The sequence below is a fragment of the Solea solea genome, chromosome 19, assembly GCF_958295425.1.
Source record: "Solea solea chromosome 19, fSolSol10.1, whole genome shotgun sequence".
Lineage (NCBI taxonomy): Eukaryota > Metazoa > Chordata > Actinopteri > Pleuronectiformes > Soleidae > Solea > Solea solea.
The window spans coordinates 6,303,057-6,327,000 of NC_081152.1; the positions used below are offsets into that span (position 1 = coordinate 6,303,057).

The 23,944-nt window shown below is 39.2% G+C and overlaps 1 protein-coding gene across 1 annotated transcript in view; it reads left to right on the forward strand.

Annotated features, from left to right (window-relative positions):
- Positions 1–4,120: 4,120 nt before the first annotated feature.
- The window catches only part of LOC131446656 (uncharacterized), a 37,780-nt gene continuing 17,956 nt past the window's right edge, over positions 4,121–23,944 (forward strand). The window contains exons 1-8 of the mRNA XM_058618041.1: positions 4,121–4,605; positions 6,619–6,710; positions 7,321–9,162; positions 10,012–10,117; positions 11,287–11,378; positions 12,015–12,145; positions 12,518–12,546; positions 16,244–16,316. Of these exons, the coding sequence (XP_058474024.1) occupies positions 8,746–9,162; positions 10,012–10,117; positions 11,287–11,378; positions 12,015–12,145; positions 12,518–12,546; positions 16,244–16,316 (848 nt within the window). The 5' untranslated portion in view covers positions 4,121–4,605; positions 6,619–6,710; positions 7,321–8,745. The remainder of the gene's footprint in view (positions 4,606–6,618; positions 6,711–7,320; positions 9,163–10,011; positions 10,118–11,286; positions 11,379–12,014; positions 12,146–12,517; positions 12,547–16,243; positions 16,317–23,944) is intronic.

The window sequence follows — 23,944 nt, forward strand, 5'->3', positions numbered from 1 at the left end:
AGAGTCTGGTCACCGGCCAGCAGGTGAATGTTTCCGGTAAGGAGGCAGTTACAAAGTTAAAAAACAACTTTCATGGATAAGTTTAAATTGTCCGACACTTTAGCAACAGACGTTAGCTTGCTAGCTTTAGCGAGCATGCTAACGGCGAACACAGGCTAACGTTAGCATGTTTTATTCAAACGAGAGCGTTGCGTCAACATTAAAAGTAGTCATTAAAAGTCATTGTTACATATGTTGACCAACTGGTGTCCAAATAAGAACATGTTTAGGTGGCAGTTAATAGTGTCAAACATTTTGTTTTGCCTTGTTGTTGTGTGTGGAGTACACACTCTCAGGCCACAGTGCACATTTTCATGGGTAGCTTAAGTAACCTTAAACAATACATTTAAATCAAATTGTGCCAAAGACCTCACAAACAGCACTTAAAGTATTTTTTGGTTCTCCTTTTCCTTTTTTATATAAGTTTATATCCATTTTTTGTATGTTGTTGTACATGTTTCCATATTTGTTCTACGTATGTGTCTGTTTAAGTGTTTATATTCTTTATCTCAAAATTTTCAAATTCCTTACAGTGTGGTAAATGAGAAATATAAATAAAAACAATACACAAAATATACCCCCCCCAGGCCGTACCTTTTCTTGGGTAGCTTGACTACCACAAGTAACCTTACACAAGGTGTTTATTACATTACATTACATTACATTACATTACATTACATGTCATCTAGCAGACACTTTTATCCAAAGCGACTTACAATGGGTATGAGCACAATCAGCCAGGGGGTGGAATCAAACTTGCAACCATTGTGACCATGTGTCTTTCGCACACAGGGTACTAGTCTAAACCACTGAGCCACTCCACCCCCTATGCTGTTCATTGCATTTTATGTGATACTGTGAAATTGTTCACCTTGTTACTGTGCCAGGCACATAATGTAGTAAACCTCTGTTAATAATGGAGCCTTCCTGTGACACGTATATTACTGTTTGTTGGTTGCTTAGTTAATAAAAATTCACATGATAGATATGGCGTCATACAGTTCTTTGTGATTGTAAATAATATAGTATATGTCACTTATTAGGCTTGATTGTAAATCACATTTTTCTCTGCAGTGGACAGGCACTCTCCAAAACTGTTGGACACCAGCAGGAGGAAGAGAGCGGTTGTTCAAGAGAATACCACCAGCATCTTGATCAGCATTGAGGTATTTATGGATGAATAAATGAGACCTATGGCTAAATTGTTTTGTTTTGTGTAACTGGATATGATTGAGCATCGCATCCCAGAAAACCAGATATGGGCTCATCCTCCATACATTTAATTCTTAAAGGGTGATATACAAGGTCTATAGTTGATGACACGTACAGGTGTTGCATACACCATCTCAAAACTGATCCTGCACATTATTTAACGATGTAACATCGTTCAGTATGTTTGGTTTGTTTAGAGCAGCAATTCAAACCCTATGGATAATGTGACTCCCACTGACAAAATATGCTCTGTACACAGAGCAACATCTTTGGTTGAAGTATTAATATTTCATTACATCACCCTGACTTGTAAAACACTTAACTGTAACAGAAACTATTTTTGGAAGAAAACATTACTTGACATAATACACATTGCGTACGGATGTGTGAGAAGCAGCGAATCAGAGCTGCTGTTACACACAACAGCACAAACATCCAGTGTGAAACAGGTGTTACCCTCTTGGTTTATAGCCTATAAGAGCTTGGAACATAATCTAAACATCTTCTTGGCAGACATCTGTGCTACATTGTGTGTTCTAACTGTCCTGTCATTAGTGGGAAAGATCATTTCCAGTGAACAAGCTGTTAATCATGGATAACCTGGATCAACCTCTCCACCACACACTGGACAGACAGAGGAGCACAGCAGTCTTTTTATTTGTATTATTCAAACCAAACATTTAGTTTAGGTTACAAAATCTATTTGAATAAGTTCATATTTTTTTCCTGAATAAAAGCTCTGAACTTGATATGAATTATTTTCTTTTTTGTGAAGATAGGCAAATAATTTATCTGCCAGATACTGATGCTGGCGGGCCAGTTTTGGCCCATGGGCCACCAATTGCTGATAACTGTATTATGGTTTTACTGTATTAATATATTTTACTACCACACAAAATATTGCATTAAACCTAAGCCAGAATTTACGGTTAAACCCTGTTAAAAATGACTAATAATACCATGTTGTTGCTGTACTGTAATGTTATATGTATAGAGTTACCAAATTGTGTTCCTCTTCATTATCATTAAACAATTTTGAAAGTTTTCTTTCAGTGGTTGATCCACAGCTCATTAGTGACAGTCAGGTTAATCCAAGTTTATAATACTTGGTTACATCATAAACATGTGTTAAATACCAAAACGGTTCTTTTTGAGATTCTAAATTACTTATTTTGAAGAATTTTACATTAAGTTAAAGTGGTTTGTATTTTTTTTATATTTTCTATATGTAAATAATGAATTTAATATCACCCATCATTTGTTTTCTTATATTCCATTAATATCTGTCTTGTATTAGTTTTTGAACTTAATTTTGTAAGAGTAGAGGATTAATTGAACTTGAGAAGTAACTAAATAAATATAATCTGTTTGTTTTTGTTAATTCATAAATTAAAACTATTTTAAAAGCAACAGTAAATATTATTGATATATGATTAAATGTATGTGCAGGTACCAGGAAGAAAGGAAACTGAGAATGAACTACAATTCAACAAATAATATATTATATACAATAAATACAGTATAAATGTCAATGATGTCAACAAGAAATACATTTAGTGAGCATGTTTGGACAAAGAGCACAAGAAATAAAGAAATGAGTAGTTTGCATCTAAAGTCCAAAAGCTGCACATGAATAGAAGAGTCTTCTTGTCTGTCTGTCTGTCAGTCAGATTGTCCTGTGCTGCACTTTCTACAGCATGTTCAAGCTGATCAGAGGAAGTCATTCAGTCACACAGTCCTGACTCTGTGGTGAATCGTCCTGGATTGCAGTGTTCGACTGAAACAGCGCACAGATCTCACTTGTGGCAACATTGGTGATTTTGTCCAGCAGCTGTGCATCAAAGCAGTTCAGCTTTCTTCTCCTCAGGAGGGCGTGAGGGTTCATCCGTTTGACCTTCTCCTGGATTGACAGGACGATATCATCTCTGATGGAGGTGGAGAATGTTACCTGGTGGATCACACCGGGTAAAGCAGTGGTGACATGATCCAAAACAGCCTTTGTGACCCCAACAGCCATTTTACTGAGGTGCTGGGAGGGCGTGTTGAGAAAGGCAGTGGGAGGAGGCAACCAGAGTCCCTGCAAGACTTTGGGAACGATCTCCATCACCACATCGTGAGGCCCGAGCAGTTTGGAGCCCGGGGTCACCTGCAGCTTCTCTGTCAGGATCTCGCCATATTCACGAGCCATGCTCACAAACTTGTGATTTTTGTAGGAAGCGGGGAACTCATCAGGAGACTTGAGCAGTTTTCTGGCTTCAAACACAACGTCTCTGTTCAGCATGCTGTTGTTCACCTCCCACACCAGGTTGAGAAGAGCTGTGACTTCAGCATCGTAGCCCTCCAATTCAAACTCCCAGAGCTGCACTCGGAGCGTTCCCTTGCTTTTCTCCATCAGCAGGTGCGTCATATCTTCAACCGTCACCTCAGACGGGATCCTCTTTTCTTGCTGAAGCTTTAAAAGTTCAGCTATCAGACCGACCTTGATCTTGTATGCAGGCAAATGCCAGCAGGTCTGTAGAGCCCGTTCATAAATGGGCGTTTCAAACAGCACCCTGATGGGTCTGTAGGTGCCAAAGCTTCCTCCAATAAACTCCATTTGGAAACAGCTTGAGAGTAAAGAGCAGTGGACAACACAGCTGAACCTCCAGGCAGAACTGACCAAGGAGGGCAAAGACTGTGCACTTATATACCATTGTTGTTCAGCAGCACGGGGGGGATTTTGCAGTGGTGATGGATAAAAAAGAACATTTTCTTCCTCCATATCATTGCAAACATTACTATATCCATCTACAAGGACATAAGTCTACATAATTGCATTTTTTAATTAAATGTGCAAAATAAAGCATATTTTACAAATTGTGAAAGATTGTACTCCCCCTCACATTGGGTTGATCCAATCTGTCCTTTGATCCTTTAATACACAGCAGGTTACATGGTAACTGGAGTTTTAAACAATCACAGGGCAGTAAGAGGAGTTTGAACAATCAGGACGGTTTAGAGAGAGTGGGCTGACCTTGACTGACTTCAGCTACTCTGCATACTATTATTTCATTTGAATACAATACAAAGTAACAACATACAACTGGAATTGTTAATTTGATCAATTCAATTTCTGTAAATAATGTATTTGCATTAGAGATGATCGTTGTAGTTTACACTGCAACTCAAATGTATCAGTAATGTGCCTTGAAGCTGGCTGTTCAGCTCCTCATCGACAAACCGCAGTTGCTCTGTGTGCAATCCCACAGTCACACAGGATCACGCAGGATGTTGACGTCACCGTTGACCGTAGCTGCATGTTTGTTGACGTCAACGTTGAGAGTCTGGTCACCGGCCAGCAGGTGAATGTTTCCGGTAAGGAGGCAGTTACAAAGTTAAAAAACAACTTTCATGGATAAGTTTAAATTGTCCGACACTTTAGCAACAGACGTTAGCTTGCTAGCTTTAGCGAACATGCTAACGGCGAACACAGGCTAACGTTAGCATGTTTTATTAAAACGAGAGCGTTGCTTCAACATTAAAAGTAGTCATTAAAAGTCATTGTTACATATGTTGACCAACTAGTGACCAAATTAGAACATGTTTAGGTGGCAGTTAATGGTGTCAAACATTTTGTTTAGCCTTGTTGTGTGTGGAGTATACACTCCCAAGCCACAGTGCACATTTTCATGGGTAGCTTGACTACCATAAGTAACCTTAAACAATACATTTAAATCAAATTGTGCCAAAGACCTCACAAACAGCATTTAAAGTATTTTTTGGTTCTCCTTTTCCTTTTTTATATAAGTTTATATCCATTTTTTGTATGTTGTTGTACATGTTTCCATATTTGTTCTACGTATGTGTCTATTTAAGTGTTTATATTCTTTATCTCAAAATTTTCAAATTCCTTACAGTGTGGTAAATGAGAAATATAAATAAAAACAATACACAAAATATACCCCCCCCCCCCCCCAGGGCGTACCTTTTCTTGGGTAGCTTGACTACCACAAGTAACCTTACACAAGGTGTATTTGTGTTTATTACATTACATTACATTACATGTCGTTTAGCATACACTTTTATCCAAAGCGACTTACAATGGGTATGAGCACAATGAGCCAGGGGTGGAATTGAACTTGCGACCATGATGTCTTTCGCACACAGGGTACTAGTCTTAACCACTAACCACTCCAACCCCCCATGTTTATGCTGTTGATTGCATTTTATGTGATACTATGATATTCTTCACCTTGGTACTGTGCCAGGCACATAACGTAGTAAACCTCTGTTAATAATGGAGCCTTCCTGTGACATGTATATTACTGTTTGTTGGTTGCTTGGTTATTTAAAAGTCACATGAAGATAGGCAAATAATTTATCTGCCAGATACTGATGCTGGCGGGCCAGTTTTGGCCCATGGGCCACCAATTGCTGATCACTGTATTATGGTTTTACTGTATTAATATATTTTACTACCACACAAAATATTGCATGAAACCTAAGCCAGAATTTACGGTTAAACCCTGTTAAAAATGACTAATAATACCATGTTGTTATTATTCCATTAATATCTGTCTTGTATTAGTTTTTGAACTTAATTTAGTAAAAGTAGAGTAGAGGATTAATTGAACTTGAGAAGTAACTCAATAAATGTAATCTGTTTGTTTTTGTAAATTCATAAATTAAATCTATTTTAAAAGCAACAGTAAATATTATTGATATACAGTATGATTACATGTATGTGCATGTCCTTTTCCTTTTTTATACATTTTTTGTATGTTGTTGTACATGTTTCCATATTTGTTCTACGTATGTGTCTGTTTAAGTGTTTATATTCTTTATCTCAAAATTTTCAAATTCCTTACAGTGTGGTAAATGAGAAATATAAATAAAAACAATACACAAAATATACCCCCCCCCCCCCCCAGGGCGTACCTTTTCTTGGGTAGCTTGACTACCACAAGTAACCTTACACAAGGTGTATTTGTGTTTATTACATTACATTACATTACATGTCGTTTAGCATACACTTTTGGTATGAGCACAATGAGCCAGGGGTGGAATTGAACTTGCGACCATGATGTCTTTCGCACACAGGGTACTAGTCTTAACCACTAACCACTCCAACCCCCCATGTTTATGCTGTTGATTGCATTTTATGTGATACTATGATATTCTTCACCTTGGTACTGTGCCAGGCACATAACGTAGTAAACCTCTGTTAATAATGGAGCCTTCCTGTGACATGTATATTACTGTTTGTTGGTTGCTTGGTTATTAAAAAGTCACATGATAGATATGGCGTCATACAGTTCTTTGTGATTGTAAATAATATAGTATATGTCACTTATTAGGCTTGATTGTAAATCACATTTTTCTCTGCAGTGGACAGGCACTCTCCAAAACCGTTGGACACCACCAGGAGGAAGAGAGGGGTTGTTCAAGAGAATACCACCAGCATCTTGAGCAGCATTGAGGTATTTATGGATGAATAAATGAGACCTATGGCTAAATAGTTTTGTTTTGTGTAACTGTGTAACCAGAAAACCAGATATGGGCTCATCCTCCATACATTTGATTCTCACAGAAAAGTTTTTGTTGACCAAAAGGGTGATATACAAGGTCTATAGTTGATGACACGTACAGGTGTTGCATACACCATCTCAAAACTGATCCTGCACATTATTTAACGATGTAACATCGTTCAGTATGTTTGGTTTGTTTAGAGCAGCAATTCAAACCCTATGGATAATGTGACTCCCACTGACAAAATATGCTCTGTACACAGAGCAACATCTTTGGTTGAAGTATTAATATTTCATTACATCACCCTGACTTGTAAAACACTTAACTGTAACAGAAACTATTTTTGGAAGAAAACATTACTTGACATAATACACATTGCGTACGGATGTGTGAGAAGCAGCGAATCAGAGCTGCTGTTACACACAACAGCACAAACATCCAGTGTGAAACAGGTGTTACCCTCTTGGTTTATAGCCTATAAGAGCTTGGAACATAATCTAAACATCTTCTTGGCAGACATCTGTGCTACATTGTGTGTTCTTCTAACTGTCCTGTCATTAGTGGGAAAGATCATTTCCAGTGAACAAGCTGTTAATCATGGATAACCTGGATCAACCTCTCCACCACACACTGGACAGACAGAGGAGCACAGCAGTCTTTTTATTTGTATTATTCAAACCAAACATTTAGTTTAGGTTACAAAATCTATTTGAATAAGTTCATATTTTTTTCCTGAATAAAAGCTCTGAACTTGATATGAATTATTTTATTTTTTGTGAAGATAGGCAAATAATTTATCTGCCAGATACTGATGCTGGCGGGCCAGTTTTGGCCCATGGGCCACCAATTGCTGATAACTGTATTATGGTTTTACTGTATTAATATATTTTACTACCACACAAAATATTGCATTAAACCTAAGCCAGAATTTACGGTTAAACCCTGTTAAAAATGACTAATAATACCATGTTGTTGCTGTACTGTAATGTTATATGTATAGAGTTACCAAATTGTGTTCCTCTTCATTATCATTAAACAATTTTGAAAGTTTTCTTTCAGTGGTTGATCCACAGCTCATTAGTGACAGTCAGGTTAATCCAAGTTTATAATACTTGGTTACATCATAAACATGTGTTAAATACCAAAACGGTTCTTTTTGAGATTCTAAATTACTTATTTTGAAGAATTTTACATTAAGTTAAAGTGGTTTGTATTTTTTTTATATTTTCTATATGTAAATAATGAATTTAATATCACCCATCATTTGTTTTCTTATATTCCATTAATATCTGTCTTGTATTAGTTTTTGAACTTAATTTTAGTAGAGGATTAATTGAACTTGAGAAGTAACTCAATAAATGTGATCTGTTTGTTTTTGTAAATTCATAAATTAAAACTATTTTAAAAGCAACAGTAAATATTATTGATATATGATTACATGTATGTGCAGGTACCAGGAAGAAAGGAAACTGAGAATGAACTACAATGCAACAAATAATATATTATATACAATAAATACAGTATAAATGTCAATGATGTCAACAAGAAATACATTTAGTGAGCATGTTTGGACAAAGAGCACAAGAAATAAAGAAATGAGTAGTTTGCATCTAAAGTCCAAAAGCTGCACATGAATAGAAGAGTCTTCTCCTCTGTCTGTCTGTCTGTCTGTCAGATTGTCCTGTGCTGCACTTTCTACAGCATGTTCAAGCTGATCAGAGGAAGTCATTCAGTCACACAATCCTGACTCTGTGGTGAATCGTCCTGGATTACAGTGTTCGACTGAAACAGCGCACAGATCTCAGTTGTGGCAACATTGGTGATTTTGTCCAGCAGTTGTGCATCAAAGCAGTTCAGCTTTCTTCTCCTCAGGAGGGCGTGAGGGTTCATCCGTTTGACTGTCTCCTGGATTGACAGGACGATATCATCTCTGATGGAGGTGGAGAATGTTACCTGGTGGATCACACTGGGTAAAGCAGTGGTGACATGATCCAAAACAGCCTTTGTGACCCCAACAGCCATTTTACAGAGGTGCTGGGAGGGCGTGTTGAGAAAGGCAGTGGGAGGAGCCAACCAGAGTCCCTGTACGACTTTGGGAACGATCTCCATCACCACATCGTGAGGCCCGAGCAGTTTGGAGCCCGGGGTCACCTGCAGCTTCTCTGTCAGGATCTCGCCATATTCACGAGCCATGCTCACAAACTTGTGATTTTTGTAGGAAGCGGGGAACTCATCAGGAGACTTGAGCAGTTTTCTGGCTTCAAACACAACGTCTCTGTTCAGCATGCTGTTGTTCACCTCCCACACCAGGTTGAGAAGAGCTGTGACTTCAGCATCGTAGCCCTCCAATTCAAACTCCCAGAGCTGCACTCGGAGCGTTCCCTTGCTTTTCTCCATCAGCAGGTGCGTCATATCTTCAACTGTCACCTCAGACGGGATCCTCTTTTCTTGCTGAAGCTTTAAAAGTTCAGCGACCAGACCGACCTTGATCTTGTATGCAGGCAAATGCCAGCAGGTCTGTAGAGCCCGTTCATAAATGGGCGTTTCAAACAGCACCCTGATGGGTCTGTAGGTGCCAAAGCTTCCTCCAATAAACTCCATTTGGAAACAGCTTGAGAATAAAGAGCAGTGGACAACACAGCTGAACCTCCAGGCAGAACTGACCAAGGCGGGCAAAGACTGTGCACTTATATACCATTGTTGTTCAGCAGCACGGGGGGATTTTGCAGTGGTGATGGATAAAAAAGAGCGTTTTCCTCCTCCATATCATTGCAAACATTACTTTATCCATCTACAAGAATATAAGTCTACACAATTTCATTTCTTAATTAAATGTGCAAAATAAAGCATATTTTACAAATTGTGGAAGGTTGTACTCCCCCTCACATTGGGTTGATCCAATCTGTCCTTTGATCCTTTAATACACAGCAGGTTACATGGTAACTGGAGTTTTAAACAATCACAGGGCAGTAAGAGGAGTTTGAACAATCAGGACGGTTTAGAGAGAGTGGGCTGACCTTGACTGACTTCAGCTACTCTGCATACTATTATTTCATTTGAATACAATACAAAGTAACAACATACAACTGGAATTGTTAATTTGATCAATTCAATTTCTGTAAATAATGTATTTGCATTAGAGATGATCGTTGTAGTTTACACTGTAACTTAAATGTATCAGTAATGTGCCTTGAAGCTGGCTGTTCAGCTCCTCATCGACAAACCGCAGTTGCTCTGTGTGCAATCCCACAGTCACACAGGATCACGCAGGATGTTGACGTCACCGTTGACCGTAGCTGCATGTTTGTTGACGTCAACGTTGAAAGTCTGGTCACCGGCCAGCAGGTGAATGTTTCCGGTAAGGAGGCAGTTACAAAGTTAAAAAACAACTTTCATGGATAAGTTTAAATTGTCCGACACTTTAGCAACAGACGTTAGCTTGCTAGCTTTAGCGAGCATGCTAACGGCGAACACAGGCTAACGTTAGCATGTTTTATTCAAACGAGAGCGTTGCGTCAACATTAAAAGTAGTCATTAAAAGTCATTGTTACATATGTTGACCAACTAGTGACCAAATAAGAACATGTTTAGGTGGCAGTTAATGGTGTCAAACATTTTGTTTGCCTTGTGTGTGGAGTACACACTCCCAGGCCACAGTGCACATTTTCATGGGTAGCTTGATTACCATAAGTAACCTTAAAAAATACATTTAAATCAAATTGTGCCAAAGACTTAACAAACAGCACTTAAAGTATATTTTGGTTCTCCTTTCCTTTTTTATATACGTTTATATAAATTTTTTGTATATTGTTGTACATGTCAAGTAGTTTTATTTGTCAAATGTACTATATGAACGACATACAGCACAGATGAAATTGCAGTCCTCTCAGACCCATGGTGCAAAACAGGCATGGTACATGTTTCCATATTACGTATGTGTCTGTTTTAGTGTTTATATATATATTTTGTTTATCTCAAAATGTTCAAATGCCTTACAGTGTGGTAAATGAGATATAAATAAAAACAAAATACATTTGGGGTATACCCCCCCAGGCCGTAACTTTTCTTGGGTAGCTTTACTACCACAAGTAACCTTACACAAGGTGTATTTGTGTTTATTACATTACATTACATTACATGTCATTTAGTAGACGCTTTTATCCAAAGCGACTTACAATGGGTATGAGCACAATAAGCCAGGGGTGGAATTGAACTTGCGACCATGATGTCTTTCGCACACAGGGTACTGGTCTTAACCACTAACCACTCCACCCCCTATGTTTATGTTGTTCATTGCATTTTATGTGATACTGTGAAATTGTTCACCTTGGTACTGTGCCAGGCACATAATGTAGTAAACCTCTGTTAATAATGGAGCCTTCCTGTGACATGTATATTACTGTTTGTTGGTCGCTTGGTTATTAAAAATTCACATGATAGATATGGCATCATACAGTTTTTTGTGATTGTAAATAATATAGTATGTCACTTATTAGGCTTGATTGTAAATCACATTTTTCTCTGCAGTGGACAAGCACTCTCCAAAGCTGTTGGACACCACCAGGAGGAAGAGAGCGGTTGTTCAAGAGAATACCACCAGCATCTTGATCAGCATTGAGGTATTTATGGATGATTGAATGAGACCTATGGCTAAATAGTTTTGTTTTGTGTAACTGGATATGATTGAGTATCTCATCCCAGAAAACCAGATATGGGCTCGTCCTCCATACATTTGATTCTCACAGAACAGTTTTTGTTGATCAAAAGGGTGATATACAAGGTCTATAGTTGATGACACGTACAGGTGTTGCATACACCATCTGAAAACTGATCCTGCACATTATTTAACGATGTAACATCGCTCAGTATGTTTGTTTAGAGCAGCAATTCAAACCCTATGGATAATGTGACTCCCACTGACAAAACATCTTAGGTTGAAGTATTAATATTTCATTACATCCCCCTGACTTGTAAAACACTGTAACAGAAACTATTTTTGGAAGAAAACATTACTTGACATAATACACATTGCGTACAGAACTGTGTGAGAAGCAGCAAATCAGAGCTGCTGTTGTTACACACAACAGCCCAAACATCCAGTGTGAAACAGGTGTTACCCTCTTGGTTTATAGCCTATAAGAGCTTGGAACATAATCTAAACATAAAACAATCGGGATATGAACATTGTGTATAGAACAATTAGATCTTGGCAGACTGTGCTACATTGTGTGTTCTTCTAACTGTCCTGTCATTAGTGGGAAAGATCATTTCCAGTGAACAAGCTGTTAATCATGGATAACCTGGATCAACCTCTCCACCACACACTGGACAGACAGAGGAGCACCTTCTCAAAAAGACTCCGACAGCTCCACAGTCACAAGGATCGGTACAGAAAATCAATTTTTGCCACGCGCAATAAAACTGTTCAACACATCTGCTTTCTCTGACAGAGAGAAACCCTGCAGCGTCTGTCACGTAACAATTATTCTATCTATACTCTGCTCAAATTGTATACTTGTTGGTTTGGTTTTCCTGTTACACTTGACATTATATTATAACATTTTTATATTAACTTTCTTGTATCACTGTCTGTTTCTCTAACCTATTTATATTTTATTTCACACATGTATAGTTTGCTTTTATCTCACATTTAATTCTTATATGTAAGAGTTGTAAAGTGCTGCTTAACACTTATTTTTCCCAGTTTTTTGGATCAATAATTTACATCTGTTTGTCTGTTTCTGTCTCTCTCTTGCAGATGTTGCACTTTAAGCGTTTTGTGTCTTGGTAAGTGAACACATTTCACATGTGTATTTGTTATGGGTATGTGGACCAAATAAAGTGTTATAAAGACATTTGCATATTGATCTATTTAATGTCTGACTTTTATATGGTGCAATTTAAATAATTTATTGACTACAACTTCAAGAAAGTATAAGTTCCATTTATCTGCACATTTAATTTTAAACTGCATGAATAATTTGTGTTAAGTGAAGAAAAAGTGGGACAACCTCATATAAGAGTCCATTTTCAGATGAAGCATTCAGCGTACAAAAATATACTTCACTTGTGTTGATACTAAACCAAAGAGGCAGAATAATCACAAATCAGCAAAGGTTATAAATTCTAGCTTTTAGTTATCTGTTGTTCATAAAACGAGTGCCTCAGTCTGTGATCGTGTGATGAGAAGATTCAGGACAGAAACACAATTGACTTTTTCTATCAATCCTGTCTCCTGCAGTTTTAAACCAAAAACATTAATATCAGCTTTGACCATGAGCTCTTGCTTGATACTGATTTTAGCAGATCAGTGTAGAGGGAAGCGCTCTAAACAAACGAAAAGTTGAATACATTACGCTGTAGGTGTGACAGCAGCAGAAATATTGTGCTTTATTCAGACACTTGCTGTTGAAAAGAAGTTTTGTGTTTCATGCCAACAGACTTGGTGCCACTGTGTAAGAGTGCACCTCAGCCACAGTCTTTTAAAATAACCCTCATCCTATGTTTCCCATGACTTTTGTTTTCTTTTCTATATACTTTTCTGCAAATCTGTGGTGCCTCTCAACTTGGGGACATCTGAGCCAATGTTTTGGGTCTTTCAAGGATCACGTTTGTTGAGCCCTTTCTGTCGGATTTGATTTCTTTTGAAAATAAACAAAAGCACACTCTAACTACTCTTCAAGGCGAACTACTGTTATACTTTTTTTTTTCCACCATTCTCCAATCACAGGTCGCTTGTGTAACTTTAAACAGCTCTGGTTGGTAGTTAGATGCATGTTTTCAACACTCGTATGTTATTACAGCAAATGGTGAAACGTGCGTCTGTTTGTGCAGGTTTATGTCTGAGTGCAGATTAAACAGATATAAAAGGAGGTGAGAATGGAGAAATAATGACGGGCTCACGGTCTTGTGACTGAGATAAAAGGCCCAGTGCAAGACTCTCTGTACTTTCTCATTACCCGCTGATTGGTAAATGCATGTTATTCAGCCTGTCCCTCCTCTACCCTCAGTGATCTCCTTTCACTTGACAGAACAAACCCCTGACCTTTTGCCATGTAGGACCTCAAGGAAAACAAATGAGCTCACCTCCTCTTTCTTTTTCTTTTTTTTTTTTCCCACTTTACTGCTTCTCTCGTGTTGTGTAAAGAAAGTTTCGAGTTTCATCAAATATCATTCAGGCAATGTGAAGCACACTGAAATCAACAAACTCTTTGACCCTCAAAAATGAAGCATCCTTGACACCTCCTGGGGTATCTTCCTCTCCTCTTTTCAAAGTGATCAACTCACATTGTCTTGTTCTTCACTGGTGTGTGCGTGTGAGGTTTTGTTCCGCACAGATGGCTCTGGAGATGATAAACTCCTCCAGGTTGATGTATCAATTCCTGAAATGTTGTGTCACAGCTGTGTTGCCACATCACAGATTCACGACCTGCTCGTCTTGTCCAAAAGTTTAATTTGAACCATTTCAGGAAAAGGCAGAATGGACAGCAGAACAAGAGGCCTTTTTTATTTTTTCCACCACCACCGCTCTTCCAGAGCACATCGGGTTCAGGTTTCTGCTGCTTTCTTCTACGCAGCAGCTGTTGTATCGCCTTTTGTGAGGATTAGTCAGTGTCTGTTCATACTGGTGATTACGTCGGAGGTTGATGGAGTGTTTAAACCCATGATGAGGGAAATGTCTCCATAAGGACACGATGACTCACTGTCTCATAATGGCTCTACTTCTGACATTTGTCCACTTGTGTGTGTATGTGTGCTGACGTGACAGATATGGAGATATCCTACTTCTAAACAAAGTAAACAGGCTGAGCAGACACTGCACATGTTCAAAGATGCTGAGAGCAGGGATGGTCAGCGCACTCTCCAGCTTGTGTTTTAACAGTTGCTCAGCTGTAACTGGCATGTGTTTTTACATGATTTACTATTTGTGCATTTTGTAAGTGACAGTAAAAGAAAGAGGGGATAGATGGAGACCTGTCCCTTATCGTAATGAGCGATCACCGCCTTCTAATGCATCCTCAATCTTTCCATTACCACGACCGTATCTATCTCGTCCACCCACTCGTCTCTATCCTGCCTCTTGTGTTTTAGCTAGTAGACATAAATCAGGTGTCTGGAATGGAAACACTCACATTACTGCTGTGCCACATCTGTTTATGTTTAAAGTCTTTTCCCCTTTTAAAAAAACGCAAAAAAATCTCTTGCTAAAAGCACCTGAAAAACATAGGAGGGGGGGGGAAACTGCTGGAAAGTGTGATTCAAATGAAAATGTCGGTCCACCCCTTCACCAAACCCCCACCACACGACATCTGAGGCACCCACTCCTGCAGCTTAGCAGAGTCTGATCAGTGCATTAACCAGGGGAGAGAGAAGGAGAAAGAGAGGGAGGGTAAGGGACAGAAGAGGAGAGGAGAGGAGGTATGGTTCTGGTTGACCCGTGAGGCCGACGGAGGTGGAAAGAATGTGCTGTCCAGCTGGTGAACACATTAACATAGAGAGGGTGTGTGTGTGTGTGTGTGAGGGGGGGGGGGCTTCCTACATGTAGCTTTCCCACCGTCCTAAACCCCTCTCACTAGACATCGGCGCATGGAGAGAAGGAAGAAAGGAGGAGGAGTAAAGGGGATGCGGGAGGAGGGGAATGAAAATGCAAACTGTAGAGAAATGGAGACTGTATTACATGACAAATGGACCGAGAGAGAAGGAAGAGGGTTGGTGTGCAGAAAGTGAAAAGTTTAAAAGATGAGGATTAAAATATCAATTAATACAGGAGAGGCTTCTGTCTGAGGGAAGAATCAGTTCAAGGAATTAGGTCATAATAGTTAGTTAAATTGAATGAAAACATTTTTTTTTCATGCCATTAGTTACCATAAATGGTTTTAATGTCTGGGAAAGAAAATTAACCGTAGCTGAAAAATAAACTATTGCAAATGGTGTAAAACTAACACGGTTCTGCTACATTAAAACCAGATACTGGTTCAATTTGGTTTGTGTTGGACTGGATTTTTCACGGTGTTTGACAGGAATAATCATTTAGCCTTTTACCACCAAACTTTATTCTTTAAAAAAATTCGATAAAAAAAGTAAGGAAGTTTTAGCAGACAGGATAGGTCATGAAGACTTGACAGTAGCTATGTTTACATGTGTAAAATATCTTCATTCTGAAAAGATAAAATTCCATCATTTATACGGATGCAAAATTGAAAGATCCGATTCTGATGTGCGTACACATTAGGGGTGGGAATCACAGGGTACCTCACGATACGATACATGGTCCATGATACCAATAATATAACGATAACACAATTCTGTGATAATCATTATTTTGCAAGACAATCACGATACCTGTCTAACTGAAGGAAAGGAGTGCATTTTCTCTGTTTATTCACAACATAATGCATAAAGTTTATGTATTGAACGTGGATGGGGGTCTCTTAAAGTAGTTCTCCACCATTGTCCCGCTGTAAACTCCCTCTTCTTCATCCAGGTTACTTCCGCCCAAGTTTCCCTCATTCATTTGAGCAGCGCCACCGCGAGGAGACGTCAAGTTACGGCGACCGGTGAGTAAAACTGTGTGCCTTCATTTCTTAATTAAAGTATCAATTATCTTATTGCACGAGGAAAGACGACGATATATCACCAAATCGATATTTTGACCCACCCCTAGTTACATGTGCATCAAGTGTTCAGTGTTCAGTCAGAAATTGCAGATTTCTCTAAGTCTCTGGAAGTAGAAGCAGAAGAAGAAGCTTCAATTCCACTAAGCAGCACATGTCTGCTCATCCTCTCGCTGTCTGCTATCCATCTAATTTTCCTCCTCTTCTGCATCTGGTCATTATTCTTTTTTGGAATCGAAACAGCAGTAAGAAAATGGAAATACATAACGTTTACATGGATCAAACACATGATAGCACCAAACCAGGAGGTCATGATTGTATCAACTGTATGAGATATATGCCCCTCATACAGAGTGAAATCTGTTTTTGTACCAGATCATGTTTACGAAATGCCTTTATACCATGCATGCACTCTACACTACAATCCTTATCTGACATTTCCTGGGCATCGGTGCCGTGATCAGCTGGTCTTATCTGTCCTGTTACTGCAACACGGCAGCCTCGTAAAATCGATTACGTTGTTGCCGTCTTTTTAAAATATGTTGTAACTTTCTAACATAGTTCTCCTGCTCTACTGTAATGTGCACCCCCCCACCCCCATCTCCCTATTGCCACCAAGTTTTCACAGTCTCATGATCCGTTCTTTTTCATTCTTCAGTCTAATCAGTTCAACAACCACCATCATAACCAGCGTTACCAGAATTTCCATAGTTGCAGCTCAGAAACTGGCTGGATATGACACACGTCGTGCACAGCAGGTGCACCCTTGGTAAATCGCAGTGGGAATGATACACAACTCCTTATATGGACATCCCGGGGGTGTGTGTTTATAGGTCACTTCTTCAGGCTTTACAAAATGCATTTTTTCGTCTTATGTGTTGTTAAGTCAAAGCTATGATTACTTTTATATTGCTTGTTTTTAAAAACTAGGAGTAGTGATAACTGTGCAGAAGTCACAAAATATTTTATACTTTAATTTTTGTTCCAAAAAACAAGCCAAGTGAACTTCACAGTTTTAATCCGATTTTTAAAATGTTGTACATTTTGCTCAGGTGTGTTTATATAGTTGGTGATAATGAAAAAAATCTGATCAGACTAAGATTGCCTATAGGTTGTGCTGAAAAAGTATATAAGACACTCTATACCGCACATTCTTATATGTTAACATAGTAATGGAAAAAAAGCAGTCTAAATGCTCTGTTCTAAGAGTTAAAATCTCTTTAAAACACATCACTTTGTCATTAGTTTCTTTTGATTTAAATTCATTTTACAGTGATTTGCACAGTATCCCACATGCTGACTACATGACATCTGTGCTGTTGGAAATAATGTAATCCAGTTCATGTCTGGCATATTAGGAAAAATAAAATTCAGGATTGTCCGTAAAAAATCCATAAACACCAATAATTTAGATTGAATTGTATTGTATTCAGGACTAAATGATGTACAACAACGTCAGAAAGCATTCAGAACACACAAAACTCTGCCAAGGCTGCGTAGTTTCCCACAGCGGTAGTTCACTTTCTATCTGGCAAGATCAACATTGTTTTTCTTACAGAAATAAATCCAGCTCTGGATCATCACCAAAATCTAATCCTTGTTTCCTTAGACCATAACCTACATCACCCCAGATTTTAATCCAAATCCGTCCTTTTCTTTTTGAGCTGCTCTGCTTGCAGACAAACAGACAAACATGACTGAAAAACACAACCTCCTTGGCGGAGGAAATAATGTAGATTTATTGCAACATCCAAATGAAAAATTGTGCAGGTTGGAGGAAGCCCTCCTCTTAGAGATGAACAAATCTTTGCCTGCCAGGTTTTTTAAGTAGCACGGAGGTCAGTGGAAATTGAAAAGTTTGTCCTGCTCAAATCATTGAAAAGCTATGATTAAAAAATGTGTGCGTTTCCAGAAATGGTGTCTTCCATCTCCTGGAACTGAGTCTAGCTTCAGCACTCTGAAGGCAAAATGGAGAAAAGAGAAAGACAGAGAGTGAAGCAAAAAAACACACAAACAAAAAGTAACAAACATTCAGAATGCTGAAATGTCGACAGCCATGATGCATCCTGTTGTTTCAGTAAACACCAGGCCCACCCAGCCGGCCCTAGGTGTCTGTGAGTGTGAGTGTGTGTGTGTGTGTCTCTTCAGTTACACACACATGTGCGGGTGTCAGGCCTCCACTGGGGGTCCCGGGTCCTGTCAGAGACAGTTTATGAGGACCAGACTCCACACCTGTTTGCTTGCTTGCTTGCTTGCTTGCCGTTTCCTGCAGGGGCCATTGGTCGGCCTCCTTCTCCGCATGAGGAGACTCTCTCAAGTTCCACATGGAGCCAACTTCCTACTGGGGGGGCTAACTCGCCATCATGATTTGGGATGACCTCTCAGGGAGGCGTGGCATCCAGCAGATCAGCTCTCTTTGGACAGTGTGAATCAGAGGAGGACGCTTGGGAGTGGAGGGGGGGAGGAGAGAACCAAGGAGGGGTCAGTGGGGCCTCGTCTGCCCAGGATATGGCTGCCTCTGCCTGGGATGACTCAGCTGCAAAGCATCTCTTTTCAGGCAAAACATGATCCACGTCAGCACTCTCCCACAAGGGTTTTATAATTACAGTCTGCACTGATTTTCCTAATCTGCAAGATTCATTCATTCCAATCCATATCCAGTAATTTTAGTTATTGTAATTACAGTGATAGTATGTTTGCGTATGCTGTCATATTTGTGAAAGATAATTTGTCCAATGTGTATTTTCCTTGTTTGTGAGTAGTTGTCCTGGTAGCTGAGGGGAAATGGCTCTAATGTCTTTAACAGACTATGGATTCTATAAACAAGGCTTTTCAGTCCAACGATCCTCCTGTGGGACCGTCTTTCACAACTGTCCCATTCTTATAATCCATCTCGTCTTTGAACACTTATTTCATCCCCACTTTTATTACTATCAAGCGTGTTGACTTTACTTGAGATGTTTCTTTTATGACAAACTTCTCCTGAACTTCAGATAATGACCGCTTAGGGCTGCCAAAGTTCCTCATATTTCCAACAATCAATGAGCGTTTCCTCTGTATTCCACACAATGCAGCAGTGTCCTTATCCAAAAAGTGGACATTTCAAAGTGAACTCTCTGGAATCATTTGTAATGTCTAGAAAATGCAGGCTATTTCATAATGTGATGTATGACTCTAATAAAACGGGGAGTATGTGGTCATCTTCCACATATTCCCCATTCCCACTGGTCAAAATAACATTTAATCCCGAGTTTTAGTGTGCTTTTGACCTGTGGAGTGTAATCTGCGTTCTGGTGTTTATCAAGTTTGGCTCCAATCAGCATAAGTGAGAATGGAAAGTCTGAGTGAACAGGCTAATTCCTTTTCTGCTCCATTTGTGGCAGTGGTGCAAATTCTAGCATCATTTGCGCCACACCACTATTACTTCTATAACCACTACAAACAGTGCTCAATATCTTTTATTTCATCAATTGGATCAATTTAACCATTGATTTACAATGCGACTGCAGTAAAATATACAAAATAGTACTGACTGTAACATTGTCACTGAGCTCCATTGTGTTGTTTTCGAAGAGTCACCTTCATCATTTCTTTCTCAGCATCACTTTGAGATTTTAATCCATGCTTTTATCCCGACTACTGCAGTGCACTCTATGTTGGGCGTCACTTGCTCGACTACAGTTGGTTCAAAACGTCACTGCTCGGCGACAGTTTTATCAGCACTTCACTGGCTCCTCGTTCGTTTCCGGATTGATTTTATTAAATATTAAATTATTTAAAATGTCTTCATGGTCTCGCTCCACAGTATCTCTCTGACTTGCTTCAGCCATAGGCTCCCTCACGTTCTCTCAGGTTGGCCGATCAGTCATTGTTGGTCACCCCAAAGATAAAGAAGAAGCTAATACGTGACCACGCATTTCCAGTTGCTGCTCCGAAACTGTGGAATGAGTTGCCTTTGCACATCAGGCAGGCTGACTCACTTCCTGTTTTTAAGTCCTCTCTTAAAACACATTCTTTCCTCTTTGGCTTTTATCTCAGTTTGAGATGTTGGCTTTTACTATTTTCATTGTTTTACTGTCTTTTATTGTTTGTCATGTCTGTGTACAGCACTTTGGCCAACTGCATTGTCTTTAAAGTGCTTTACAGATAAAGTTGGATTGGATCTGGGTCACACGGTTGGTGTAGTGGTTATCACTTTTGCCTTTGCAGCAAGAAGACCCGGTCAGAACAAGGGCGTTTCTGCATGGAGGTTGCATGTTCTCCCCGTGTGTGAAAGTGGATGGTTGTTTGTCTCCATACATGTGGCCCTGTGATGGACTGGCGAGCTGTCCAGGGTGTGCGCCCTGGCCCATTGCCCTATGTAAGCTGAGATTGACACAGTGTCGCCCGCGACCCTCATGTGGAGGATAAACCGGTAAAAAATTGATGGATTGGATTTGCTCCTGTGATATCTTTGTGGAAAATTGACTTTATCTCTTTACTGGGCACATTTGTTTGGCATTTATGATTTCTAAGTAATTCTGTGAGTGCCCTGTTAAGGGTTATTTACGTATATGGTACATTTCTAGTCTTTTATAGACGTCCACATGAGTTTCATGTTAAAATTCTGCATTTACTGCATCAGTGCCTTTTCTGTTACACAGTATTCACACTTTGCTGGCACCAGCATTAGAATTATGTATATCTTTTCCTGAGAAGGGATTTTACAATTCACACAAGTTATTTCATGTTTCACTCAGTTCAAACTACAAAAATACAGTGTTAAAATTAGTGTCAACAGTAATGTTCGCTCACACTTGACAGTACGATTGGCCAGTACATTGTAATGCCAAATGTCACCAATGGAGTCACCAGTTCAATGGCACAACCTTTTTAATCTGTAATCTCTATATACAGTATATGTACACACATATCAGACATATTTGTCCAAAATATGTACACATGAGTGATATACACTGCAAATTCATACAATTTTAAATATGATAATGGGATTATTGTTAACCACAATTAAGACAAAGTTGTTTGACATACACTATATCGATAAATATACCTGGTATTTGTGAGATAATAAGATAAGTGATTTGCCCTAACACAGAAAATGCCATTTAAGGACAATACTTTTGTTATCTGTCAAACAAAAGACGGGCAAAACCCCAAAATGCTGTTGTTCCACTTTCATTGTGGTTATGGAACAATTAGAAACCATCAGTACCAGGCTCTGACATGATCTCCTTCATGTTTTCTTTCATTATTGTGGACATGGAAACTTCCTTTTTCATGTTTGATTATAAATAGACTCTAAACCCAAACTTTTCATGAGGAAAAATACGCTAATGATGTATTGGTTGGCTTTACAGTGTGCTGTAAAAAAGGCAGCTGAAGTTGAGGTTCATTAAGTGCTGCTAAAGACCATGTCCTGGTGTTTGGGTGAACCTCTGAGTGAGGGCAGAACATGCCTGCAACAGCCCACATCACACAATGCAAATATGTAGCCACAAGATGCTTATCGCCTTACGTCAGGAGTTGTAAATGGGAAAGAAGTGGGACCAAAAAAATAAAAGTGGAAAAGATTTCAAATGATTAAAGCAGCGTCAGTCAAGTGTGGTTGTTATGACTCGATTTTATAGAAACGTTGGATCAGATTACCATAACTCGATGACTGGAGGCTGATGAAAAAGAACCAGCTGGTTAAATCATCAAAGAAACCCCCCAAGTTTGTTCACCACTAAAAAACAGGATGCAAACATCCATTAATGGAAGCTTTAAAATTTTGTGGAATATTTACTTTTTTGAAACTTTATTATAACAGGGCGATTTGTACAGCCGAGCCAGAAGCTTCTGGCTGAACGACCTCATGTTGCAACACTATAGGCCAGTGTTTCTCCAGTGGTGGGTGGCTGTTAAACTGTTGAGTGGGTCACAGATGTGTGCATGAAAAAAAATGTTGAGGGCAAAAGGTTTTGTTTTTCTTTACTCTTTTTTTGTTGCTTGTATGGTAGCAACAATGTCCTTCATCTCAGGAGTTAGGCCCACATTTGTAAAGATGGCAAATTGAAAAAAATGACAGACTACATTAAGGGCTCGTTCACACAGAAACAGGTTTAGGTGAATAATACGCATACTTTTTTTGTCAGAGGCATTCCAGCCACATGGAGTGTTTTAGGGGACCTGAAACGGTATTTTTTGAAAACGCCTCGCAGTGGGAAACTCTCAAAACGACGGCCTTGCATTTCTGAGTAAGCTACTTTGGGGAAACAATGCCATCATATTCCCACTTCTCTCTTGCGCTGTCCTTCATTGTCTTGTGTTTGAAGATTGTTTGACAGTTTTACCAACTACTGTCAATGAAAAGTAACTAAAGTCAGCCTGAAAAGAGACGTTAGATATAACTAGAACACGTCCTGTCTTTAGAGATTTCACACACGGGGGTGAAAAAAGTGTTGCATCGTAAAATAAAGAGAAGAGAAACCTATTTTTACTTGAATAAACAAAACAGATCAGTGATTGTTCCACACACAGTCTGCAGCACTGAACATTCACAGCTCGTTCTTGTCTGTGACTCTGTTTATGTAGCACATTTACTGTGTGTGTGGGTCAGTAAATACAGTTAGATGGATCTCACTCGTTTGGCTGAATTGTGCATTTTCTTCTCGTAAAGTGTTTAGGGTAGATTTGACACTTTTTAAAAAAAGAAAAAGTCGCTAGGGGTCTGAAGTTGCTGAATATGCACAGGGATACGGCACAAATCTGCAATGTGTAACGTCTTCTCTGTTTTTGGTGTAACGTTACAGCGCAAATGACTGTCCTGGCATATGTACTACAGCGTTTTGAGTCGGACAATATCTCCTTAGAGACGAACCCCCAGAAACGACCCGTGTTACGAGGAACCTTTTTGAAAACGGCAAAGAAAAAGATTGTTTACGTTTTGTGCCAGTTTTCTCTTAGTTCAACTTTTGGTGGTTCTGTTGTTGTTTGATCATCATGAACAGACCTGTTTGAGGGAGCATTTGTGTGTATACAGCAGCAGCACCTGGGCAGGTGGGGGCGAGAAGCTTTTATCCTGCCAAACTACTGAATGACTGGGTTTTCTGAGCAGAAGAATTTGCTTCTGCAAATTGTTTGTGGCCACTTGTTTGTGTTTTCAGTCGTACTCCAAACTGATTGCAAACATCTCACTTTACTAGCACAATTGTTGTCTCTGTCAGTCTCGACATTAAACAAATCTCTTCCCGTGAGGAAAGGGGGGGGAGCATTTTACCAGATCCCTAAATATTCCAAGAGACAGCAGAGGTGCATCACAGCCTTAAAACTAAATCAAAGTGAGCCGTTGGAAATTACAGGCAACTATATCAGGTACAGTGTCCAATGCTAATTAACTTTAACATCTTGTTTATTTTACATGCTTTTGTTGCAAAGCGTAAGCGTTCTCTGGAGTAGAATGAGGCAAAGTTTATGAGAAAATTGAAGATAATGTCCGAATATTTCAGGTCTGAAAAAAATATACTGATGAAAAGCACTGCTGGGGCAACATAAGGGTCAGTTATAGTCAGTCTGTCAAGTTCTGCGATAGA